General features: G+C 38.6%; 2 protein-coding genes across 9 annotated transcripts in view; both read left to right on the top strand.

Annotated features, from left to right (window-relative positions):
* The window catches only part of hdac8 (histone deacetylase 8), a 24,537-nt gene extending 5,058 nt beyond the window's left edge, over positions 1-19,479 (top strand). For 3 of the 8 annotated variants that reach the window (XR_003443480.2, XR_003443478.2, XR_003443479.2), the window contains exons 7-12: positions 949-1,057; positions 1,165-1,337; positions 1,939-2,033; positions 9,667-9,772; positions 13,884-13,976; positions 14,121-14,259. Coding sequence is in view for 5 of the 8 variants with exons in the window: in XM_027165027.2 (XP_027020828.1) it covers positions 949-1,057; positions 1,165-1,337; positions 1,939-2,033; positions 9,667-9,772; positions 14,121-14,143 (506 nt within the window). In the remaining 3 variants the exon portion in view is untranslated. Of the gene's footprint in view, positions 1-948; positions 1,058-1,164; positions 1,338-1,938; positions 2,034-9,666; positions 9,773-13,847; positions 13,977-14,120; positions 14,884-18,679; positions 18,763-19,165; positions 19,218-19,347 lie in introns of those variants that run through there. The other 5 variants (XM_027165030.2, XM_027165028.2, XM_027165027.2 and 2 more) reach the window with 5 other exon arrangements.
* On the top strand, positions 19,372-22,784 carry cited1 (Cbp/p300-interacting transactivator, with Glu/Asp-rich carboxy-terminal domain, 1). Its single transcript, XM_027165050.2, has 2 exons — positions 19,372-19,544; positions 21,150-22,784. The coding sequence occupies exon 2, from the start codon at positions 21,163-21,165 to the stop codon at positions 21,628-21,630; it is 468 nt and encodes a 155-aa protein (XP_027020851.1). The 5' UTR covers positions 19,372-19,544; positions 21,150-21,162; the 3' UTR covers positions 21,631-22,784.
* The last annotated feature ends 1,036 nt before the right edge of the window (positions 22,785-23,820 follow it).

A 23,820-nucleotide genomic window follows, 5' to 3' on the forward strand; every position in this document is an offset into this window, starting at 1 on the left:
TTGGTTCAGCATGCGTCTTTTGCTACAGTGCAGATCATCCTGCCTTTTAATTCACTAAATTGACAGCCATGTTTTAACTGATGCCAAGCTCAGAGCAGCCAGCTCCACATCATTGCCTGTAGAGTCTGATTACCGATCCGATAGTTCAACACAATGGCTTTGCTGACTTGAGGAGAATGGTGCGCAACAGGGGCCAGCACCAGCATTTCAGCCATTGAGCTAATGTGCTGGGGGTTTTTTTTCTTACATTCAGTTACCAAATGTTATTGTGCTGGCAATGGAAAGAATATAATCTGAACCCATTGCTGTTCTCCATAACCCATAACTCATCCCACCCATCACGCCCAGCATGTGTGTATGGATAGCATGACTTCAGCTCACATTATTATCACGGATGCTTCAAGTCTGTGTTTCTATATTAAACCGCTCACACTTTAATAAATGATTAAGTCATATTTAAAGAGCCTAGATCCCTAGATAGATTTTTGTATAAATTATATTATAAAATCATTTATTTTTATATAAAACTTGTAAATGAAACGTATATTTTAACTCTGTTACAATTATAAATTATATTATATATTATATATAGATAGAGAGAGAGAGAGAGAGAGAGAGAGATTTAATTTCATAAGAATAAAAAAGGCAAAAAAATTGATTGTAATTAGTACAAACCCACACATAATTTGATTGAGTCATAATATATAACATTGCTTTCAAGTATAAACGATCCAAGGAAATTATCAGAGTGCAGTTTTTAAAGGAATTAAAAACAGCACAGGTTTGGATGTGAAGTATGACAAAAAGTCCTAAAATGGTATTATAGTATACTGTCATAAAACCTTTAGTAACATCAACATATAATATGGACAAATAAGCAGTCCAGTGCAGCTAATAAACAAATCAGTTAAAAGGTGTGATGGAGAGTAGCAATGTTTATTTTTCCAGGTACAGGTGATGTGTCTGACACGGGTCTCGGGAAGGGCAGATGGTATGCTGTTAACGTGCCTCTGGAAGACGGGATCAGAGACGATCGCTACCTCCAGGTCTTCACCAGGTCTGCTGCTGCTCCTTAAAGTGAACCTCAGTGCTAATTCACCTACATGTTGTGCAGATTGAATTGCAGCTGGTAGGGAAAACTATTGAACCTTTTGTGTTTCACAGTGTCATACAGGAAGTGAAAGCTCTGTTTAACCCCGAAGCAGTAGTGATGCAGTTAGGAGCGGACACCATTGCTGGTGACCCTATGTGCTCTTTTAACATGACTCCATTGGGGGTGAGCAAGTGCCTGAGCCATGTACTGGAGTGGAAGCTACCTACACTGCTGCTGGGAGGAGGTCAGTGTGTGTCCAGTCTACTGCTATTCCTTATACAACAACCATACATATATCAACTACACCCAGTCGACACAGGATATGCATGTATTTAAATTATTGAAGAAGTTTAGTTAAAAGGCAGATTTTTTAAAAATTTTTGTCCACGTGTACAAAATGCAGCCAGATCCCATAATTTGAATGCTGCTAGTTGGTCTGGAAGCTTCAAGGTGACATTGAAATCTTTAACGACTAAAAAAAAATTTCTTGCACTAGTGTTAAACAGTCAAGATGTACAAGCGTAACAAAGGCTCAAAGACGAGCTCATGTCAGATGCTGAGTGTGTTTGTCCGTTCCTGCTGGTTGCCTCTTGTTCCTGTTGCCAGGTTGAAGCCATGGCCAAAAAGTTTATTAGTGTGTGATTAAATGAGGGGGTAAGAAAGTAAACTTTGTGATTTTAGTCCATTTTGAAAGAAGCTCTGAACTCTAGACCTGCCTGACTAAGCACTGGATGAAAGGTAGTAATTACAGCAGTACAATAAGGCTCTTTGCAGAAATCTCTCTCTCTCTCTCTCTCTCTCTCTCTCTCTCTCTCTCTCTCTCTCTCTCTCTCTCTCTCTCTCAGGTGGGTATAACCTTGCCAACACTGCCCGCTGCTGGACCTATCTGACAGGGACAGTCCTGGAACAGACTCTATCCTCAGAGATACCAGACCACGAAGTAAGGCACAGTCCCCTCTTTTCTTTCAACACTAGTTGAAAATATTTCTACACTTCATCCTTTTACCCCTAACCCCCATCTCTCTCTCTCTCTCTCTCTGCTGAGTCACTGGCGCTAATCAAAGATGTCCGAGCGCCTCTCAATAAACGCATTTGTTTTCATGTGATTCAGAGAGGAGGTGTGTGTGTGTGTGTGTGTGTGTGTGTGCGTGCAGTGCTAAGGGGTCTTAACAATACCACTCTGTCCCTGCTGCCTGACAGAGAGGGGCTTGTGCTTTTCTCTCCTCAACCTTTTTCTCCCTCTCTCCTCTTTCCTTGGTGAAAGAGAGAGCATGTGTTTGCACACATCATACTGAAAGGAAGGGGTTTTTTTAGGCTCAAGATTTTTTTTTTTTTGGAGAAGAAGGATTGTAAATTCCCACATAATTGCTTCTTCAGAAGAGAGAGCCGGAGAGACAGTGTTTGTAGGGAGAGTAGCTGCATGGAAGAGCTTTTTGAATGTACAGTGATAGGTTGATATCTTTCTCCCTCTCACACTCACAAAGAGGGTCTTTTAGCACTATAGAGGGCGCTTTCATGGTCAGCTAAAGAAAAGATGCTTTTGTTTCTTCAAACCTGAACTCTGTCAAGAGGTTGACCTTTAACCTCATTATTGGCCAATCACCTCAACTAAGACTGCATAAATGTGGACTGACCATAGAGTGGAATAGAAAGCATCTGGGGCTTGTTGCGCTTTATCTAATCATGTGGCTATAACAGGAATTAAACACAATTGTACATGCGATTATACAAAAATAATAAATGTCTGAACGGTATAATGTGTTCCTATCCAATAATGATGTCATCTTCTTAAAACCTGAGTGCATCACTGAATCCTTCACTGATTTATTTCTGTTCTATTAATTTAACACCACATCATATTTTAGATACATTTCTAGTTATGCCTAATGGTGTGGAGCATCAACAAAACAAGCTAGTTCCTGTTGTCACTTACTTTATAGCAGCTATAAACAGATATTTCCTCACCAGCCTCTTTTTTTTTCTATTTTAAATAACATAATAAAAAAAAATTTAAAAACTTTTCACAACAAAGGACAAAGTCGTCTGTCGTATAGACTGGACTTAAAGGACCAGTTTACTTAAACATCTCCTGACAGAAAACTTCAGCAGATCAAAACATTACACACATTCTTTTAAATTGTTCAGACTAATATTATGTGGAACATCAACTAGATAAGTTACTGTGCAAGATCTTACAAAAGAAACATATCACTAGTATATTAATAAAAACCCAACATCCAGATCTACTACCTAAGCTGTGATAAATAAATAAATAAATAAAATAACATTCAAACGTGCTAAATTTCCTTTAACCACCTCAAGTCAATTTCAACACAAAACTCAACTTCAGCTTATAGTTTATTGTTACCTATTAGTGTTATAGCAGCAATACACAGTCAAGATCATTACTTAATCAATTAATTATTAGGTATTGCATCTAGGAACATTGATGAAATGGTTTGTTGTATCCTGGGAAAGAATTTAAGCCCAGTCTCTTCAGGACACTCCAACCAGGTCTCGTTGCATGTCATTATAATGTTCCTTAACCCTATAGATGTGTTCCCATTAGAGGTGACTTTCGTTTGCTTAAACTATCTTTAACCCCAACTCTTCCTGTCTAAACTTCAGCACACCACAAGCTTTCTTCTCTTCTCCTCATTTCCCATCTACACCCCCTCCTTCTTATAGTGGCTTTTTTTTTCTTTCTTTCCCCTCCAGTCTTTCAAATCACAGCAAGAGTCCCCCACCGCATGCACAGACGCCCTCTCCCTGCTACTATTGTGTGTCCGTCCAGGCCAAACAAAACACTCTTTAGCTGTAGTATGAATTCAGAAAAGATGATCAGATGGACAGTTGGTGAAAGAGAACGGCGTAAAGCTGATATAAAGTGTAAAGAACTAAACGAATGTCTAAAGCTATTTGAGCATGGAACTTTACTTTACTAGTCTTTCTTTCTGTGCTGTAAACTCTTTCTGTGTTTTGCCTTGCCAACATTGGAAACAATAAGAGGCAGAGATACTCAGGCAGGGAATACAACAGCTTCATTCAAACAGTCAAGCTCCACACACTCACACAGGCAGATGACCAAATGGAAGTCTAACAGAGGGTTATATATCTAGACCACAGCCGAGGACAGAACCGTCTTTTCTTTTCCTATTATATAGGCAGTAGCTTATGAGTTTGATGAAGCAATTTTCAGTTTGATTTTCAATTTTCAGTATGATTTACAGTTGATAGGGTCAAAAGTCTGCTTTTCATTTCACAAAGTTTTAGTTCTAAGTGTTAAGTCTTATTTCATCGATTCATGCCTGTAACAATTAAACCTAATCTTTTCCTGGCTCCCTGCAGTTCTAGGCACTTGTTCACATTCTCCTAATGCTTTATGTGCACCTGATCTATAATAGAGCTGCAGAATCAAGCTGTGTCCAAAACAGAAGCCGTATTTCTGTTGTATGGTGGTGTTCAAAGTTTAACTAGCTTCACCTAGTTCGCTTACTGGACACGTAGGAAATGAAACGTGTCTCAAAAGGCGGCGCTGAAGAAGTTCGGATGCCTTTCTGCAGCCTTTCTGCATACATCCTGATAGCCTGAGTATGCAGCATTTCTGAGTAGCACTCACTTTTGCAATCCTGTTCAGTTTCTTCATCATTTATTTCTCCGTATGAGGCAATTGAGACTCCTGAAAGATTTTATTCTCTCATCTTCAGCTAAGATTCTTTCATGTTTCGTTTGAGGTTCACAAGTTGAAAGAGGCAACGATTTTGTAATTAGAGCAATTTTACAAGGACGAAACGGTCACATATCTAAAAATAAGACTCAACTGACTGACTGTCCAGGCAAAATTAAACAAGGCTTTATCTATCCTTATCAGTGATAAGTGGGCGAAGCAGATAGTGTTTTTGTACCCGTGGCGTTAGGCGCGCCACTGTGACCCATGGGTGGAAACGGCCATCGCTGTTCAGCGGGCCGCCCACATGTGTACATCCTCTCTTCTCTTTTTTTAGCCCTTGTTTTTCCTCATTTCCGCTGAGCTGTTCCCAGCACAACCCAGTGAAATAACAAACAGCTAGCCCTGTGTTTTCCTCTTCACCATGTACTCACCCCATTACTCATCCTTTCTCAGTCTCCCTGTTGTCTACGCTTTCCCGTATCCATCTGTCTTTCACACACACTTTCTCCTAGATAGAGATGCACACTCATGCTCTCACGTTCTCTATGTTCACTTTGTGGTGAGTTTGGGAGGAGTCCTATAAAAGTTTGAGGGTGTTAGAGACCGGCAGCAGGACAATCAGCATCGTTTCCCTCTATTGTGTGATGACACTCAGACGCACGCACACACAAACTCGCGCACACACACACAAAACAGCATGTTTTCTGTTGAGACTGAAAAGTCATCTGCATACAGAAAACTATAGTTAGCTTACGTTATATGTACAAGACATATACATGCCACACACACACACACACACACACACACACACAGGGCAGCTGTGGCTATGCTAGTCAAACATTGCTAAATGGATTAGAAGCACTCCTGTCCCATGTGAATGATACTTGGAAAGGGGGGTCTGGCCCTCCTGGGATGAGCTCACAGAATAAAGGAGACCGCACTTTTCTAGTGTTTGTGCTGGTTCTGAGGCGAAGAGAATTAGGTGTGAATAGAATGTGAGAGCTGCAAATACAAAGAAATGCTTTTGACCGTTTCACCCTTGTGGTACATTTAGATCTGTTGAATAATTGGAATCCAGTTAGATAAAGAGGATAGTATGGCAGTAACACATCCCAGATTTTGGTTTGCCGATGTAAAGAGGTTCACATCATCCTTTTTTTTAGTTGTTATAGAACACGTGATAACATTTCAGCATTTATTTTTGAGTGTTGTGTACGTGTGGTGTGCTGTGTGCTCGCGTGCGTTCTCTGTCAGCGGTTGGTCTTTTCTGAACTCCACCAAACTCTGGCGACGGTTCCGCCGCTCCTCCACCTCCCAGTCTGTCTCCACACAGTATTGTGGTACACATGCCAATTCACACTTTCACAAACACACAGCACATGCAGAGGTGGTGCTCTAGAGGAAGGCAATAAGACTAGACGAACATGTGATGTTTTTCATTGTCTGAGGCTTTGCCCTTTAAAAACGTGGGTTGATTTCCTGTTTTTTAAATTTATTTATTTTTTAAAAAATTGTAATATTTAGTTTTTGAAAAAAAAAATAGCATAATATGAATATAATATTGTATGTCACTATTGCATTATGCTTCACAACATATTGAAACCAGGCAACACTGACACAGATAAAGACTAGCCAGTGATCATTTGTTTAGAACTTCATTTCTAAGCAAGATTTGTGGTGGTTTTTCCTCAGGTGATTTGACCTCAGTCACCACAAGCTTGCCTATGTGGAATAAATACAAATAGATTTAAATATAAGTCTAATATTAATTTTGAATATTTGTATAAGTCTTTGTATAATGTTAACATTTTTGTATTATATTTTTTATGTTCTGTAAAGCTGCTTTGAGACAATGTTCAGTGTTAAATGCGCTATACAAATAAAGAAAATTGAATTATTCATTTATAGTTGTATGTTTAATGTTGTGGGGCAATTACAAAACAAATTGTTCCTGTTATGACTTACTGTATAACACCGTTGCCTCATTTGAGGTAAATAAGACAAAACAAATCGAACTTGTCATATTACCAATATGTTCAAGTTTCTTTGTCATTACTCTACATGTTGAGAAATGCAGTGGAACGAGATGTCATGTCTCACAGGTCAAACGGTGCAACATCCATACAGACATTAAACATAAAACAAAACAAAAAATAAAACAACGAAGCAGGGAGCAGGTACGGCTATGCCATCAGTACAAAAAAAAATACACTCAAGAAATAAATATAAATACAAGTATGTAGACTCTACAATGCTTCCTTGATATTGTACACGTGCAACAGGAGGCAGTCAAAGCTAAGTGCTTTCAGTCCTGAAGATTTTGTTTGTTTGATATCTCGATCATATTGCATTTCATTGGCTCTGTACTCTTACTCTGCAAAATGACAATAAAGTTGGATCTAACCTAATCTAATGAGCTCTGAAACTAGAGATGCCTTGGAAAAGGCAGAAAACATATCAATAACTGCACATGAACTTTGATGAATATATTTGATAGAGCCTCCACCATAGACCAGCAAATCCCTGTGCATGTACTGTAGAAACAATAACATATTCTAACAAATACAGTAATATAAGCCTGTCATTTGACTTATAGCCAGGGCTACTAATTACTAATAAACACCTTTTAACCAATCAGCATCGAGGATTTGACAGTGTGGTATTATTCAGTAATCAAAACCTTCTGTGTATAGTGATGATCCAGGATATCTAAAATAAACACATATTCTATTTGTACTGGTTGTACAACTTTCTCTTCGTGTAATTACAGATGGCCCAGGTTCAGTTGTCTGCTTCAACATGTTGAGTGATCTAGTTTGTACAGGCATTAGTGTATACTTAAGGAGAACAAGTTGCTTAGGTTATTCCGACATGCGTCATATCCAATGTGAATTCAAGGTAAATCTATAAGGAACAGTAAGGAACAGATATCCAGGAGAAGTTCTCTGAAACCCCTTCCGGTCTTTTCTGGAGAGAGGAAACATGACACATTGTGATGTTCATCACACCCCTGTTATGAACTCCGAGGCTTTTTTGTTTGAGGTGTTTGTTTTCATTGACTGTGCAGTACAATGTTTAATAGCTGTTCTGTGTAAATCTATTCACATGTCAATGGAAAAACCACTACAGCTTAGCATCTGACCTCAGATCAGCAAACAGGACTGTATGGCTGGGAAAGTGCTGCCATCCCGTTAGGGAAATGGCTGGCTCCCACAATTCCTGGAGTGGGATAAATGCAGGAAACAAGTCTAGAGGAAGTCAGTTACAGAGCCAGTCTGGTGTTGTGACATGAGGGTTAGAGGTCCAAAGCCAAGAGCTGATATTTAAACCAGCTTTCACGTTGCATAAGTGTATAAGGGACAATGAGATTTTGAGCAGGGTTTTGACCTCTATGCTAAATGTATTGTTCTTGGGTTCTGTGTGGGTTTCCCATCACTGTTCCTGTGTGAAACTTGACCTTTGTTGTGTTTTTGAACCTACGTTCCGTGAAGCATATCAAAAGTTCCTATTTTCCATCAAGGTTTGATAGAAGAAAGACATACGTGACTGATTTTAGCTGTTGCTTTTGCAGATCTTTCTCGATTTAAAGCTGAAGAACTTTTTTTTTGGTCAGTATGGTTTTTTGAAAAACGCAAGAGTTATAGTATCATATTAACAGATCCAAGTATGCACCAAATGTAACACAAACTCCAAAATACTGCAAATACTATGTGCGCTTGGTGTGCTTCGTCTTGCTCTTCAAAGTGGTCTTGATGTGGTCCAAACCAAACAGTCCAGCAGTGAAGCGGACAGAATTGTCTCAGCTTGATCTACATGGGAAAGTTTGAGTTCATGGGAAAATACAGGAGTGTGCGTGTGTTTTAGCAAGTGGCAATGGGAATAGCTACAGTATATGTAAATGAATTTGCCTTTGAAAAATGTTGTGTGTATGTATTCATATAAATGTGAATTTGTTTGCATATTGATGTGTGTGTGTGTACATAGAGAGATGGGTGAATGTATGTGTGTGCATGCATGTTGTTGAGGTTCTATAATCCCTTGCATGACGAAGAGCCTTGGGATCGGAGGTAAGCCGGATAAACAAGCAGGAGATAATTGAAAGCAGAATGGAACTAACACACAGCCCACTCTGCTGCTTGTCCAATACAAATGCCAAATATATCTACAAGACAAAGCGGTCAATGTCTTTCAAATTAGCACAGCAGCATGGCCGGCTGTATTGTCGGAAGCCAATATTGTTTCCATTTGAAAAAAAAATAATGCTGTGTTAATTGGAATTCTCTTGCTTTTGCACAATAAGGGAAAGCTTTTCTGCTTATTGGCTGGCCTTCAAAAGCAAGAGGTCAGGAATGGGGTGAGATGACAAAGAGCACAGCTTTTTGTGAGCCATTTGGAATGTGTGTGTGTGTCTGTGTGGAAAGGGATATCTGGAGAAGTTTATTTTTGTAGATCACCTTAAAAGGCTGGTGTTGTTAGACACACTCTAAAATGTAGATCTTAGTACCTGTTAGATAATTGTTTGCTCAACTCCTTTCCGTTGCTTAAACTTTGCCGGTGATGGATAGTAACACATTTATTATCTTTATTTATTATATATTTATCTTTATATATTGATCTTTATATTTATTATATTATATTATATTGTTTTAAATTAATAACGAAATGAAGATATAAGCAGACACTTTTATGCATTGGGTTAATGAGACACAGTTACGGGCCCTGATACAGTACATACAGCATTTATACTCGCTGCTATGAGAAGCATGTTAAGCATCAGTGAAAATCTCAGATCAGTCATACCAAAGCTTTCACAAAATAATGGTTTATTGAATTAAAATGCAAGTGGTTTTCCAGACTGAATGTTCTGCTTTCTGAGCAGCAGTTGTTTTTATTTCTCATGTAGTTCTTTACGGAATACGGTCCGGATTATACTCTGGAGATAAGCCCGAGCTGCCGACCTGACCGCAATGAGAGCCAGCAGTTGGAGCGGGTCATCAGTACTATCAAAGGTAATTGCTGTGATGACAACCAGAACTGCACCAAACACAACTATTATGGACCCACACTACATCCCTGCTGTACACCCCAGAGCAGTGCCATTTCTACAGATGGAATTACTTTGGTCTCTTCAAAGGAACTGGAAATAAAGTCCAGAACATTTGGTTTGTTTATGTACACACTCATTGATGCTCGGTTGAGTGGTGTAATGGCGGTTTCCATATGCCATTCATTCATTCATTCATTCATTCATTCAGCTGTGCTTTCTGACTCAAAGATCTTCCACAGTGTTCTACGTTACATGGCCATCCGTCCTTTGACACCATCAGCATCAGTCGATCACGAATCACTTCTCATTGGTGACCATAAGTTTACCTCTAGAGAGTGTAGTCTATGCAAACATCAGCATTCTCTTTAAATCTCATTTGTTCTCTTTCTTTCTTTCTTTCTTTCTTTCTTTCTTTCCTTATTTCTTTCTTTCTTTCTCTCCTTATTTTCTTCTTTTTTGTTCTTTCTTTATCAGCATAGATCTTGGGTTTGTTTAGCATTGAAACAGCAGTTTATTTATTTATTTACTTAGTTTCCATGAATAATTGTTTTGGGTGTATATAACAAAGCTGGGTTTCAGGCAATACTGTGTGGTTTACTTGCGAGAAAATAATGTCTGCTTCAACTCTTCATCTGTTGTGAGTGTGGGTGTGGGTGTGATGGGTGACAAACATCATTCTACTCGTTTGTCTTGAGCACATCACTCCCTTTGGGACCAGCCTGACTGGACTGAAACCACTCTGGACTTAGCCTGAGTTCAAGCTTTGAAACTCAATTGCCTTTTGTAATGAAGTGAAAATGAAGTGCTGTATATTCCAGTAAAAGTCAACTTAGGAACAATCTTAGCTTCAACAATGATAGGATCATCTACTTTACCTGCAGTATACATTTCCTTTCACTCATCTTTAACTGAACACTGTATTCCTTTTGTATTTCTTTCTCTGAACCTCATCGCAATTCTGCCTGATGTCTGCTCACTCTGAGAAACGCTAGATCTTACTCATTAAACCAAAGGTCATGCAGAGGTCACAGGCACTCGTAAAACGTCAGCTGACCGTCATGAACCTGTAAGAGATTACCACTTAGCCTGAGTGATGACTAATATTATTTATATGTTTACATGTTACACATTTAAAGCAATACGTTATATATTCGGCCCAGCTATTTTTAGTCTACAAAGCAATTAAAGGATAAATCTCTCCTCTGTATTACTACTGGAATGAGGAGAAATCACTGTATGCAACTGTAAGCAGATCTGTTTTTTTTTTTTTTTTTAGCTTTATTTAAAATCTTAGATCTGAAGCTAAACCTTGTAGAAACAACAGGTTTATGATTTCCATTTCAGACAGCCAGGTCCATTACAGTTGCTTTAACTTTAGCTTCCAAGATTGGACGTTATTAGAAAGCAAGAGCAAACTCTGGATAAGAAAAAAATGGCAGTTTTCAACAGTGCCAGTCCCTGCTTATATTTAGTACCCATGTGGTATGTGTACAATGTAGCGGCTGTGCTCCCTCCCTGCCATGCCACCAGAGACTAATTAAAAAGGGCTTAAGCTGCAGACTTTCCAGTTTCTTTCTTAAGCTTTAGAAATGGCATGTCGTGCATATCCTATATGAACAGATCTGGGGTCAGCCTGCTGTTAATATTTATACTAGTCATCAGAGTACAAAGGAGTTCTGATCTTTGGTCTGTTTTGGGATCTCGGCCCCTGTAGTGTTTAACCAGGTGAATTATCCTGGGTGACTCTAGATACATACGTTTGATTGTAGGATCTGGCCATCTGGATAGCTTTAAATGGAGTATAGGAATAGTGTCAAGATTTTCTTGTTTGCACAGCTTCATTTCTATAAAGTACATCCTCAGACACGTGGAGGAGAAAAATCTAACAGCTTTAAATGAGAGAGTCTGGCTAAATTATGTGATTACTCTGTCCAGCCTTGTGCAGGTCATGCAGATTGCACCATGTGGGTCTGGGCCCAGGTTTCTCACACATCTCCTGTGCCAGGCGAGCAGAATGTGGTGTAACAGCTGGCCTCTGTGTCCCTGCTCAGAGTAGGTTGGCAGCATCGCATGCCAGTGTTTGAGCTTCCCCACCCTTGGAAACCTCAAACAAGAATGAGAGCTTTTCTAAAGAATAATGGACTGCTGCTTGACCAGTGCTGGGCATGGCATTGGAATCTGCACTGTGTCAGAGAGAAAATGAAATGGATTACTTGCTTAAGTGTGCTTAATGAGATCATGGAGTAAATGAAAGCCAATTGAGTTGGTGTCAGCAGTTTGTGGTGGACTGTTGCCCCTCCCAAGGTTTCTTTCATTCCTTTTCTTCCACAAAATATTTTTGTGAATTATTATTTATTTATTTTCCCCCTGTGGATGGAGTAAGGTGTGGGAGGAGGCAGCACACGTAACCCATGGAACGCCTGTGATTTCATGCTTTATAAATAAACTTTGGCTTGTAGATGTTTTACCAACTTGTACCATTCCATCTGGATTACAGAGATCCGTAAGTGATTCTCCTCTGCTGCAGACTTATCCTGCTTATCTCAGCCACACCATATTTTAATTAGCTGTGGCAGGATTGGAAATTATTTTTTATTATCTAATTTATGTTGTTGTGTGCTGTGTTCATAGAGGTGGTGTGAAATACCACCTCCTGGAGTGCGGAGGAGAAAATAAACCTGTGAGATTAGTGCATGCAGCAGGGCAGCACAAGATAACCGCTAGACCACATGCTCTGCAAACAGGCTATTCATTCATCCAGGGGGCCGATACTGCAAATCGCTACACTAATGTCAAAATAGCTTGCTTCTGGTGCTATTTAAGCAAACTCTTTCGTGTGGTAATAAGTGGTTTTGGACATAAGCAAACAGTTCTTTAAAAACTGCGATTGATTAACAATACGTAATAAATGGCTCAGCCCTCAGCCAGGGTTTCTGAGCACATCTGGGGAACATTTATGAGATTCTGAACCCTCCACTATGGTGTGGGGGATTTGGGGCAAAAGAAGGAAAAAAGGTTTAAACAGCACACTTTTGATTTTCCTAACTCCCAGTTAGTGCATTACTAAAGCAATTGAAATCCGTATTGACTGTGGCCTTGCTTAAGCTACAACGGCAGGACCCACTAATGAAATGTCGGCTGTGTGAGTGCCTTGTCTTTCAAAACAAACAGGAAGTAATGTAGCCAATTTAAACAAAAAAACAACTGAAATCGTTATTCTTAAATGCTGTCCTTTTTTTAACAATCTATTCCCACAGTCAAATTGAGCCATAGTGTGCTGCACTTACAACGAAGAACACCACCAAAGCCCACAAAAAACCCTCGTGATTCTCAGAAAGCAAATGAGATGAAACAGCTATTAAAATTTGTTGGAAATTTTAACTGGTATTTGCTCAGACAAATCAGAACCAAGAGCCCTACTGAGCTAACTAATGAAAACCCAAACAGACATAAGGGTAAAGTTAGCACACTTTAAACGCTTATAACAATGTTCCATCCAAGCTGAAGGAATTTGTGGTCTAATGCGGAACCAATAATATCACATAGCCTTAAAACAGCTGCCTGAAAAATTTACACAAAGATGACTTGTTGGAAAAGGGAAACAGGATGTGCCAATCACTTCTGTTGCTCCTCAGTCAGAAATGTGCAAACGTTTTCCTTTTTTAACACAGGATTTTATATTAGCTTCGTTAGCTGCTTTTCATTGCTTACACAAGCGTAATGTTATGAAAACACCAGCTGGTCAGGGCGACAGGGATGTCCTTTTCAACACATGTCATTCAGATCAAAACAGGAGGCTCAAATTCGACGATAAATCGATTTACATGTAATATTTGCATGCCTTTTTTGCCTCCCCTGTAAATTTAGTAACCCGGATATTTCCATTCTGACAAGGTGTGAACTTTGCATTTGATCTGCTTGTCTTTTCTCTCACTGACAGGTTTTCAATGCAGTGTTAATAAATGAGATAGCAGCAGTGTAACCTTTAAATGTATTACTATCATACTTTATTACTGAACTGGTCTGTCCTTTTTCAGGAAAGAATTGAAAAGAAATCATTTTTTCCCCTTCAGTTGTGGAGAAAAAACAGTCAAAATTTCAAAGGCTTTGACAAGCTTCTTCAAGATTGAAGTTTGAACTGAAATAAGCACTTGTGTCACAAAAAAGTTGAGTTTTTCTGTTCATGAGTTCTCCACCACTGTTAGTGTAACATTAAAACAAAATCATGATCACGTTCGTTGTTTTGTGTAGTAACTTGTTTCATCCTCTTTCTCACTGTTTCTCTCCCATTTTTTGTTGCTTGTTTACAGGGAATCTGAAGAATGTCGTTTAAGCAGTGGGCTCTAAGCTCATGTTTCCAAATCAGACCCTGCTCTCCTAATGAAGACAGTATGTGCGAGCCATCAGCAGAGTGGAGCTTTGGAAAACATTACTCAAATGTTTCACAGGAACTTTTGTTTAATGGGAATATGAGCGGGCTTTTGTTGGCCCATGCGAGAAGTCTATAGTCAAGAGCGGGTCACAAGGTGAACAGGATCCGCAGGATTTTATCTATTTTTTTTTAAATTCCATTCATATTTTGAATCGATAAACAGGACCCTGACCTAGCAAATCTTCTACACTTAGGCTAAAATATGCCAAGAAAGAATTTTAAAGTGGATATTTCGATAGCCATCACATATTAATGTCATGGATCCTCTTCAGAGAACCGGTTCAAAAATGTTGAGTATGTTTTTAGAGTTTAGTGAGTTTGTTGTCAAAGATGTTCACTTGGTTTTATTTTCTATGTATTATTTTAAGTGGTATGCCTCTCAATGTTCCCTGGTGAAATGGAGTCATTGTCATATAACGCTGCCAGCACACACTCATACTCTCCAAAAACACAACAAACTGCACCACCCAAGCATGCTCACAGAAACTGGAAGGTGGACAGAAAGGATAGAGGGATGAGAATGAAGAATGTAGGTCAACGACACTTCTGTTTGATGCTGGTGGCTTTTTTATCATTTTATTTTCGGTGCATTTAAACTTTGCAATGTCAATATTTGTTTCCTAATAAAATCGTAAAGATAATTCAGTTCTATTAAATTTTATTTGTATAGCGCTTTTAACGATGGATGTCGTCTCAACGCAGCTTTACAGAACATAAGAAATATTGCAAGAAGTTATAAAAAGGTTAATGTTATACAAAGATTTACTCAAGATTCAAGATTATTATTGTACTTATATTTAAATTAATGTTTGTATTTATCCCCAATGAGCAAGTCTGAGGTGACTGGTGCACGGAAAAACTCCTTGAGAGGATTCAAAAGAGAACCTCATCCTCATTTGACAGTAGAGGGTGTGATTTATAAATTGTTCTAAACACCGGACAGTGTTATTACGAATAATGTCCCTTCTACAGTTGTATACACGCTGACATTTGCGTATTGATTAGATCTATGTGTGTGCACGTGCGTGCGTGTGTCCTCTCCGTCTAATAACTATTTGTGTGTTAAGCTGGTGAGGCCACATGGTGAACAGTGCTGCTTTTCTTCACCTATAATCTTTATAGTTTTCTCAGTGGCTGTGGTTTCTTTTAATGGCACTGCAAGTGTGATTCATTAACTTGTTTATTAGCACTGAGAAACATTATTCCATTTCAGTGGCTATACAGCAAAAAAGAGCAGATTGGAAAGATGGCTGTCTTTGGGATTGCTGCGTTTATATATTCTGCCAGGAAGAAGGTGCTTGTGGTTTGTAATTATCGCACATGAATGGTCCTTATGGTCTAGGTATCTTAAATAATACAAGGTCCTAAAAGGCTCAGTACACATGGGAAACTAACTCTTTTAATCGGAAAGTAACTTTTGATTGCCATTTTCTGTGACAAACTTGTGTCACAACCTTGTAACGGCTTCCTGATCCAGCTATGAGAATGACTTCAATACGTTCTTCTTAAAAATATATAGAGAATATAAACTAAATATGAAAACATTTTGCTAAAAATAAATAAGTCAGTTCCCTATATATCTGGTGATCTTCACCTTTCAGGTAAAACAGTGAATACATTCCCACCTGGAGAAATGTACCAGCACCATGTTAGCAGTTCCTTTTAAGTGTCAGCTTATTGATTTCCATCACTGTGTTGATGCTCATGGCGATGGAATGGACATGAATGGTTATTATGGTCGTGTGTCCACATAGATTTGAGCACTTTTTTGGAAAAATTGTATGAGTATGAATTAACGAATCAGACACAAACCTGACAGAATATTTGAAAAAGTTTCCATTTTAAAGGCAATTATAAAATTCCTTTTGAGGCCTGGTTGCCTACTTAGAAACAGATGAAGGGTGCGCCTATGAGTTCATGTAAGGGTTCACGCCCATGTAGCACAAAGACACACCCAGCAGTCTGCTGTCTACAGACATATCATCTTGAGCAAATGGCTGTCTGTACGCATTCCCTGCTGAGGGGTAGGTTATTTTTCACTGTGACAGTGTTGTGCCAAAGCTGTCCTGTTATACTGTTATACTTTCTTGTCCTTGTTTTCTGAGTGGGTTTTAGTCTTTTAGTTTTAGAAGGCCATTTGTCTCACTTTGTTCATTTAAAGTATTTTTCAGTAACCTTTGTCTGTGAATAGGGTTGGGGTTAGGGTTAAAATGGGGCACCAATCACAAGGCAACTTGAACACACACATTCACATCTAGGGGAATTTTACACTCATCAGTTCACTTAAGAGCATGTTTTAGGACTTTGGAAAACAGATAGTTACCAACCAGGCATCCTGGAGCTGTGCATTGCCAATGCTACCACTACACAGCAGTACCTCATATCAAGCATTTCATTTATCGTCAGTGTCTGCTATGTCCTAGTAATGGTTGTGGTTGTTCAGTGAACATTCCCAAAGAAATGCCAGTCGGACATAAGGTCAATTAATAATAGCCAGTCCACCTGACAGCATGTTTTTGCACAGTTGAAGGAAACAGGAGAACCTGGAGGAAACCCACATGGACAAAAGGACAACATGTGAAACGCCACACTCAACAGTAATCTGAGCTCAGGCTCAAAACATGGGCTCAGTTCACTTTGAAATGGCAATGCTACCTGCTACACCATCATGCTATCTTTATTTTAAACAACTGTCCATATTTCTTGAATTATTCACTAGAATAAACCTCATGACATTAATTAAATTTAGTAGATATTACAGAAAGTGGACATTTGTGAGAAAATAGAGAAAGCAGAAGTAATATGATGAAAACTGTCATTGAGAAGAAATCAGTAGATTAATTTTTTTTATTGTGAAAATGAAATAGACAGTTAATGGGTGAATATTAAATTTTAATACTTTTACATATTACATATTTTTCCACACAGGGTTAAATCCATTGCCTACATGACAATTTATTCTGCAGGTTTGCATGATGTTTTTGTACACGCCTCTCTCTGTCTCTCTCTCTCTCTCACACACACACACACACACACACACACACACGTTTGTGCGCACCTGCTCGTGCTCCTCCTTTGACTTCCCAACGGGTTTATGCAAAGTGCTCATCTGGCCCTATTACAGGGCAACAGCCTCTTACTGCCACACATATAGACATTTTTTTTCACACAGATCAGTGTGAAAAAAGATCAGTTACGCCTAATAAATATATATTTCAATGTTTTCTTTTCTCTAAAGTTAGCTTTAAGGGTTAAAGCAAACACATTTTTCAGGAATCTGTGTTGATTATGTGCCCAGAGTTCTGTGACCCATGTCTTGGGCGTTTACAAGCAAACGGTAAACTGTCTCTCTTATTTGCATCCCGTTTCCCCAGAGGAGTTGCCTAAAGGAACCATCATTCTGCTCCTCATCTACATGTGAACTGTGTAGACTAAAGGGTTCAAAGTGCCAGATGTAGGATGAATCCCAAACATCAATATTTGTAATGAGAGTCTTTATTGGGATTGAGACAAGTTAACAGTTACTGAGGAAAAATTAAAAGCATGTGCGGTTTGCAACAGCCGTCAAAACAGTCATTATGCCTTAAAGCAGTGCATTATGGGACTATCAGGCATTTCTGTTAGAACTGATTTTATGCGGTTTAGGTATTTCTTTAAATGAATCTATGAAAAACAAGACCTATATATTTTGTACAGCGATTGGGACAGAGGATAAGATAAAATGACAATTAAATAAGGTTTTAACAAGTTAACATAAACTTTAGCAACAATTTTAATATTCTGTCCCTTATCAGCTTGGAAAGAATGTTATTTATTCTGTAACCTATAAAAGCTCCAAGTCCTAATCAGATTACCTATAATATAAATATTTGCTCTGAATATCAGGCTGTGTTGAAGCAGCATGTCTACAGGGTAAAATATTCCTTTGCCACACAAACAATTACCTCTAATCAGTTCCTGAGGTTTTTATATATTTACAGTAGCATGACCAAAAGCATTATAGCTGTTCTAATAAAAACTATGGATCTGTCATTGGCTTATCCAGCAATCCTATATACAGGATCTATTCTGCAAATAAAATATAATTAGATGCCTCATTGTGTTTGTCCTCTTTTGTTGCAACTCTATAATATGTCTATTATAAACTGGACACACTAGTGTCTGTGGAGTATGGGATTTGTTACACTTATATAGACATAGTTTAAAATGAGAGAAAAAGAAATCCACCATTATGAAGTGTTTTTGCTGCTGACAGTGATTTTGAGGATATAATCAGTGTGAATTGTTTTGAAGCTTTGTTTTGTTTTGTTGTCTGAATTGATAGTTACTGACTGGGTTATTATTGGAGCCTTTGCTGAAGTGTGTGTGTGTGTGTGTGTGTGTGTGTGTGTGTGTGTGTGTGTGTGTGTGTGTGTGTGTGTGTGTGTGTGTGAATAGCCAGCATCTGTCCACTTAGCTCCCTTTCACAACAGCTTAGGAGAAAACACGGACAGAACATTGGACTGGACTTTAAACCTGAAGTAAAACCACTAGTCTAGTAACCTTTTACATCTGTATTGGCTTAGATAACAATTTCAGCATCATACTGTTTAATATGCTAGACCAATGATTTAAATATATAGATGGTATTTTCTATATAAACCATAATAAAACACACATACATACGTGCTTAGCACATGGACACACTGCCTGGTTTAAAATGTTCTCTTTATTAATATGTGCATTTATAGTTCAGAAAGGCTGCAGAGTTTAAACTATATTACATCACTGATTCCCTGGTTTACCTTGAATATATTGCATGGAAATCACATTAGGTTATTTAGGCAATGAATTCAACAGGAGGGCTTTTTTTCATACCATCCATGTGACTCACAAGTTTAAATTAAAGGACTGAAACTAATTAAAGTGTGCAATGTATTTCAGTCCAGTCCCAGGGATCCGCTCCACATTAATGAGCTGACTCCAGTGAACGCGCTCGTGTGTGTGTGTGTGTGTGTGTGTGTGTGTGTGTGTGTGTGTGTGTGTGTGTGTGTGTGTGTGTGTGTGTGTGTGTGTGTGTGTGTGTGTGTGTGTGTGTGTGTGTGTGTGTGTGTGTGTGTATTTAGGCTTAGTGCCTTTGATTGAGGAGCTGGACTCAGATCCTGCTGAGGGAAGAGAGACAACTCTTCATCGGCGTGTATAACGCGCTTTGCATCTTTCACGGAAACGTGTCAACGGACGTTTTTTCATCCTACAGATATTTTGTGCTTTGCCGTGATACTGACCCCCAAGCGCACACAAGACGCTGCTGACTTTCTCTAAGGTAAGTTCTCACAAATACAAATAAGCTGTGATGTTGTTCTGTAGTTTATCTATGACCTTTTGTGTATCTTTTGCATATTGTTATTTGTTTTCTTTAATCAAAGTAGTTAAATTAAGGGATCCCAAAAAAAAAGTTTTATGGTGATGAGAGAATGTTTTAAAATTTGTAATGTTTTATTAGAAACTTTAGTTTTTATAGTGTTTCTGCTTGAAGTTAATGAATCACTGTCTCAGTTTTTTCTGTGTTTTTAATATGTATAATCCACTGGTCAAAATGTTGTGTCCGTGTCAGTTGGGTGAATGAAACAAACTTCAACTAACGTGTAACATAATTAGTTTTGTAACAGATACCACTAATGACTTAATCCCAACCATCTCACTGGCTCGTGAGAGAGAGAGAGAGAGAGAGAGAGAGAGAGACAGGCAGACAGACAGGAGCTTGGCTTATGGTAGAGTAGTTCTTAAGGGAAAAAAAAGTCTTGCCTGTGACATTTCTGGCACTATGAATTGTTTCCTTTGGGAAAAGATCCCGGGACTGTTAGAAATACTATTTGGAGTTTATTACACATTTTTTGTCATTGACCTCATCACACAGGTGTGCTGAATTAAATAATCTTCTATAAAACGTCTGAAATACTTAATGCTTTATAATGAAGGCAACAGTTTTAGACAGTCAAGTGATTAAACAATTCTCCCTTTGGACTAACACATCCATTTGGTCAATGCTAAACAAGATGTAGGCTTAACCATGTAAGTAACTGCTTCCAGGCAATGAATAATGCACACAATGTCTTATCATGAAGTTCCTGAGCTGAATGCCCCACAGCTGTCGGCGTCAGGGAGGGCTGATGAGATGAGCTTGTGTATTTTGCTCCTTGCTAGAGGCCTGTTACAGCTGCATGCCAGCATTTTGCAATTATGTCTTTTGCTAAACATGAGCCTAAAGAGGAATTCAGGGAAATGGGGCAGTGTGAATGATTAAGTGCCTCAAAGTCAGCCTTATGACTCTCACACTGGGAGTGAAACAGGGTCACATGACTTCACTACTACATTCATAGGCTCATAAATAGTCCCCAAGCATATTCTGTTCTATAATACTATTAAATTATTAGGGAACTGATTCATAAACTTCAGTAAGAGTTTGTCTGACCACATGACTGCCTCATGGCTATGAACACAGTATATGGTGCAAATTGTACATTAATAAGTAGCTTGTTCAAAAAATATTGCTTTATTAAGTATGCCATTAGCAAAAAAAATCGAATTGGTGTGCTAATGTTGCTTCTACTTAATACTCATTCTTGTTGCTCAAAGATTGGGGCTTATAATTTGCTGCCCATTAAGAATGTACAGGTGCAGCTCAGTAATTACCAGGGTTTACTGGGTGCTTTGTAATTTAGTTGATGCTGCATGATTTATAATAAATTGACTCAACTGACAAACTAAGTGTTTTTGTTGGATTGCAAATGCGTTTTGGAGTGATGGATTAAATGTTAGCATTAACCCAAATATGGTGAAAGTTGTGTTGTAGGGTTACTTGTTGTTTTGAAAACATCATGATTACTCTGCCTGCCTCACTATTTACACAACTTTCCTTGTGTCACAGGTGTCACCAGGTAATGAGCTTACTGCTGATTTCTAGCTCAAGCATGAAGGACCGTGACTCTCTGACCCTCCTGCACTACACAAACTCTGGCAAAACTGGTCCACAGTACCCACCTCCCAATCTCCACTCTTCCTCTCCTGGCATTACCAAGTCCCAGCCCTTCTGCCTGCAGTCCAGCCAGCACCTCATAGCCTCCATGCAGCTGCAGAAACTCAACAGTCACTATCAGAGCCTGGCTGCCTCTTCTACGGTTTCTTCTGGACCTAACAGAGGATTTGGCAATGCTTCAATGAGTCCGACACAAATCTCTGGCCCTGGGATGGCTCAAGGGTCTGGGATCATAGATTCTGATCCAGTGGATGAGGATGTCCTGATGTCTCTGGTAGTGGAGCTTGGTTTGGACAGGGCTAATGAACTTCCAGAGCTGTGGCTGGGCCAGAATGAGTTTGACTTCATATCAGATGTCCCTGCTGGGTGCTGACCCCTAAAAGAAATTCGCCAATCACTTTTTTTGGCTGCTTCCTTTTTTGCACCTGAGACACTGTTGGATGGCTCATGAAAATGTGAGCCTGTTTTTGAAGGCTCATTTCATGTGTAAAGACAAATTCAAGCTGCAGAGGTATAGAGAACTCTCACAATCAAAGGACTACTTGGACCACTCCAGCAGAGGCTCTCTCAAAACTAAAACTTGGTTACTTTTGTTATTCACATTGCGATATTGCTTGTTATAATCCTTTCCACTTTTTCAAGCTCTGGTTTCAAAGTTTCCATTCATGGAGTAAAGTCATAAGCTTCACACATGGACTAGACCTGCAACACAACTAAATGTTTTTTTGTCCCCCCAACGTCTACTACAGAAGTAGGCCTTTTTTTTTTTTTTTTTTTTTAATTGAGTGGTCATCTTCACCAACTGAAGTCTAAACTAAAACAAAATGTGTGAATCCACATTACATTTCTCGTGAAAGATTAGATATTAATGCAGTCTAATGGATTGGCTTCATCTATTGGCACCTGCCATCTGTGGGTTCTGTCCATACGAGCAGCCGGGTGGTGTTTCTGTTCTGTAATGGAAGGTGATCCTGAAACCAGCATGGGCTACTCTTTTCCAAAATGCATGTCATCACAAGACTCCTTTCCATTGGGGTAACCTGATCTATGCGACAGTTTTCCATGGGTAAATATATTAATGATGGACGTGTCCATTTACTCCACTCGTAGCCTCACTTTAGGTCTAGAAGGATTGTGAGCATAACTAGAAACTCAACAGATTATTTCAAGCAAACTAAATAGTTTAGATTATGAACCCTATTATAAGAGCACTATATTTGTATGTGTTTAATCAAATGTCTTTTTGTTTTTGTATAAGAATAGAAAAATTATCTAAAAGACTCTACTGTCGTGATGTTTAGCGTTGACTAATGCAGACCTGTGTTTATAAAATAATGGAGTAATCTCTTTATTTTGGCTTATCAGTCCTGAGTGAATCATAAGTGGTGATTGTTTTGGTTTTTTTTTGTTAGCACTTTCCTTCCATCTTGTGTAATTTTTCTACAAAAGATGTGATCACTGTTCTATTTAAAGTGTATTCTATTTTGTTTTTCAAAATATACATAAATAAAAAGTACAGAACTAAAAACGTTTACTCTAATTTGTCTTTTTTGTTCTGCTGATGCCAGCAGAACACAAAGAAATACATTAATTAGAGACAAATAATGAATGAATCACTCTCTGTTGATACTGTCAGTGTATGTCCTAGTGTTATATACCATGAAAATAGTATAGTCCAAATTATAGAAAACAATTTCTGCACTGGTTTGAGAAACTTATGAAAGTTATATGTGCTTATATATCTGTCTGTTTTAAAAAGATATGTTTCTTACCTACCATGAGCAAGGACACTACGATATAGGACATTTGCATTCATTCCGCACTGAGCTGAAATGTTTCACGTTAAGCGATACAGTGCCATCTAGTGGACATTTAATGAACCATCGTCCATTCTTCGTAAAAAATTATGTTTTTAGCATGAGTACTGTGGAAACCAAGCACTGATTCACACGCACTAGTTCACACACTGTTAAAAATATTATGCATTAACACACACATGGAGTACAAGTCACACACAAATGAGGAAATAGGAACAAAGATGAAGGCCATCGTTAACAGAAGCCACTGAGCCACTATCTTCTATCATAAACACAAAGCTGTCTGTCCCACTGCCTGGTATTTCCTGAATGAGGTTGTCTGTCTTTCATGCAGAAGTGATATCTGACTAAAAATAAAAGCTATTACATGTTAAACCACTAACTTGACTTTGTCTGAGATAAGATTCATTAATATACATATTTAACACTTCCTTATTTTTACACACAACTCACAGCAGAAAAAATAGTCAAGTTTTTAACAGTCATAAGCAGCTTATGCAAAACATCACAATATTTCCTACATACTTGTCCTGAGTCATTCACTAGTTCATACAATAGATATTGTTTCTTGGCAGTGTTTATTTTCACTGTTTGTACTCTAGACTGTTCGTACTCTAGAGATAAAAATAAAGACTTTCCCATTGACTAACTGGTTTGGATAAATTTAAGTGCTTTTTCTATGAAAGGATGTGATAATGTTAGGCTGTTTCTAAGGGACATGTCAAGATAAAGGGCAGCAAAAATAT

Source organism: Tachysurus fulvidraco, chromosome 1 (assembly GCF_022655615.1).
Source record: "Tachysurus fulvidraco isolate hzauxx_2018 chromosome 1, HZAU_PFXX_2.0, whole genome shotgun sequence".
NCBI classification, from domain to species: Eukaryota; Metazoa; Chordata; class Actinopteri; order Siluriformes; family Bagridae; genus Tachysurus; species Tachysurus fulvidraco.

Coding starts and splice junctions, on each gene's coding strand:
- cited1 (XM_027165050.2), top strand. CDS start 21,163: ATGAGCTTACTGCTGATTTCTAGCTCAAGCATGAAGGACCGTGACTCT.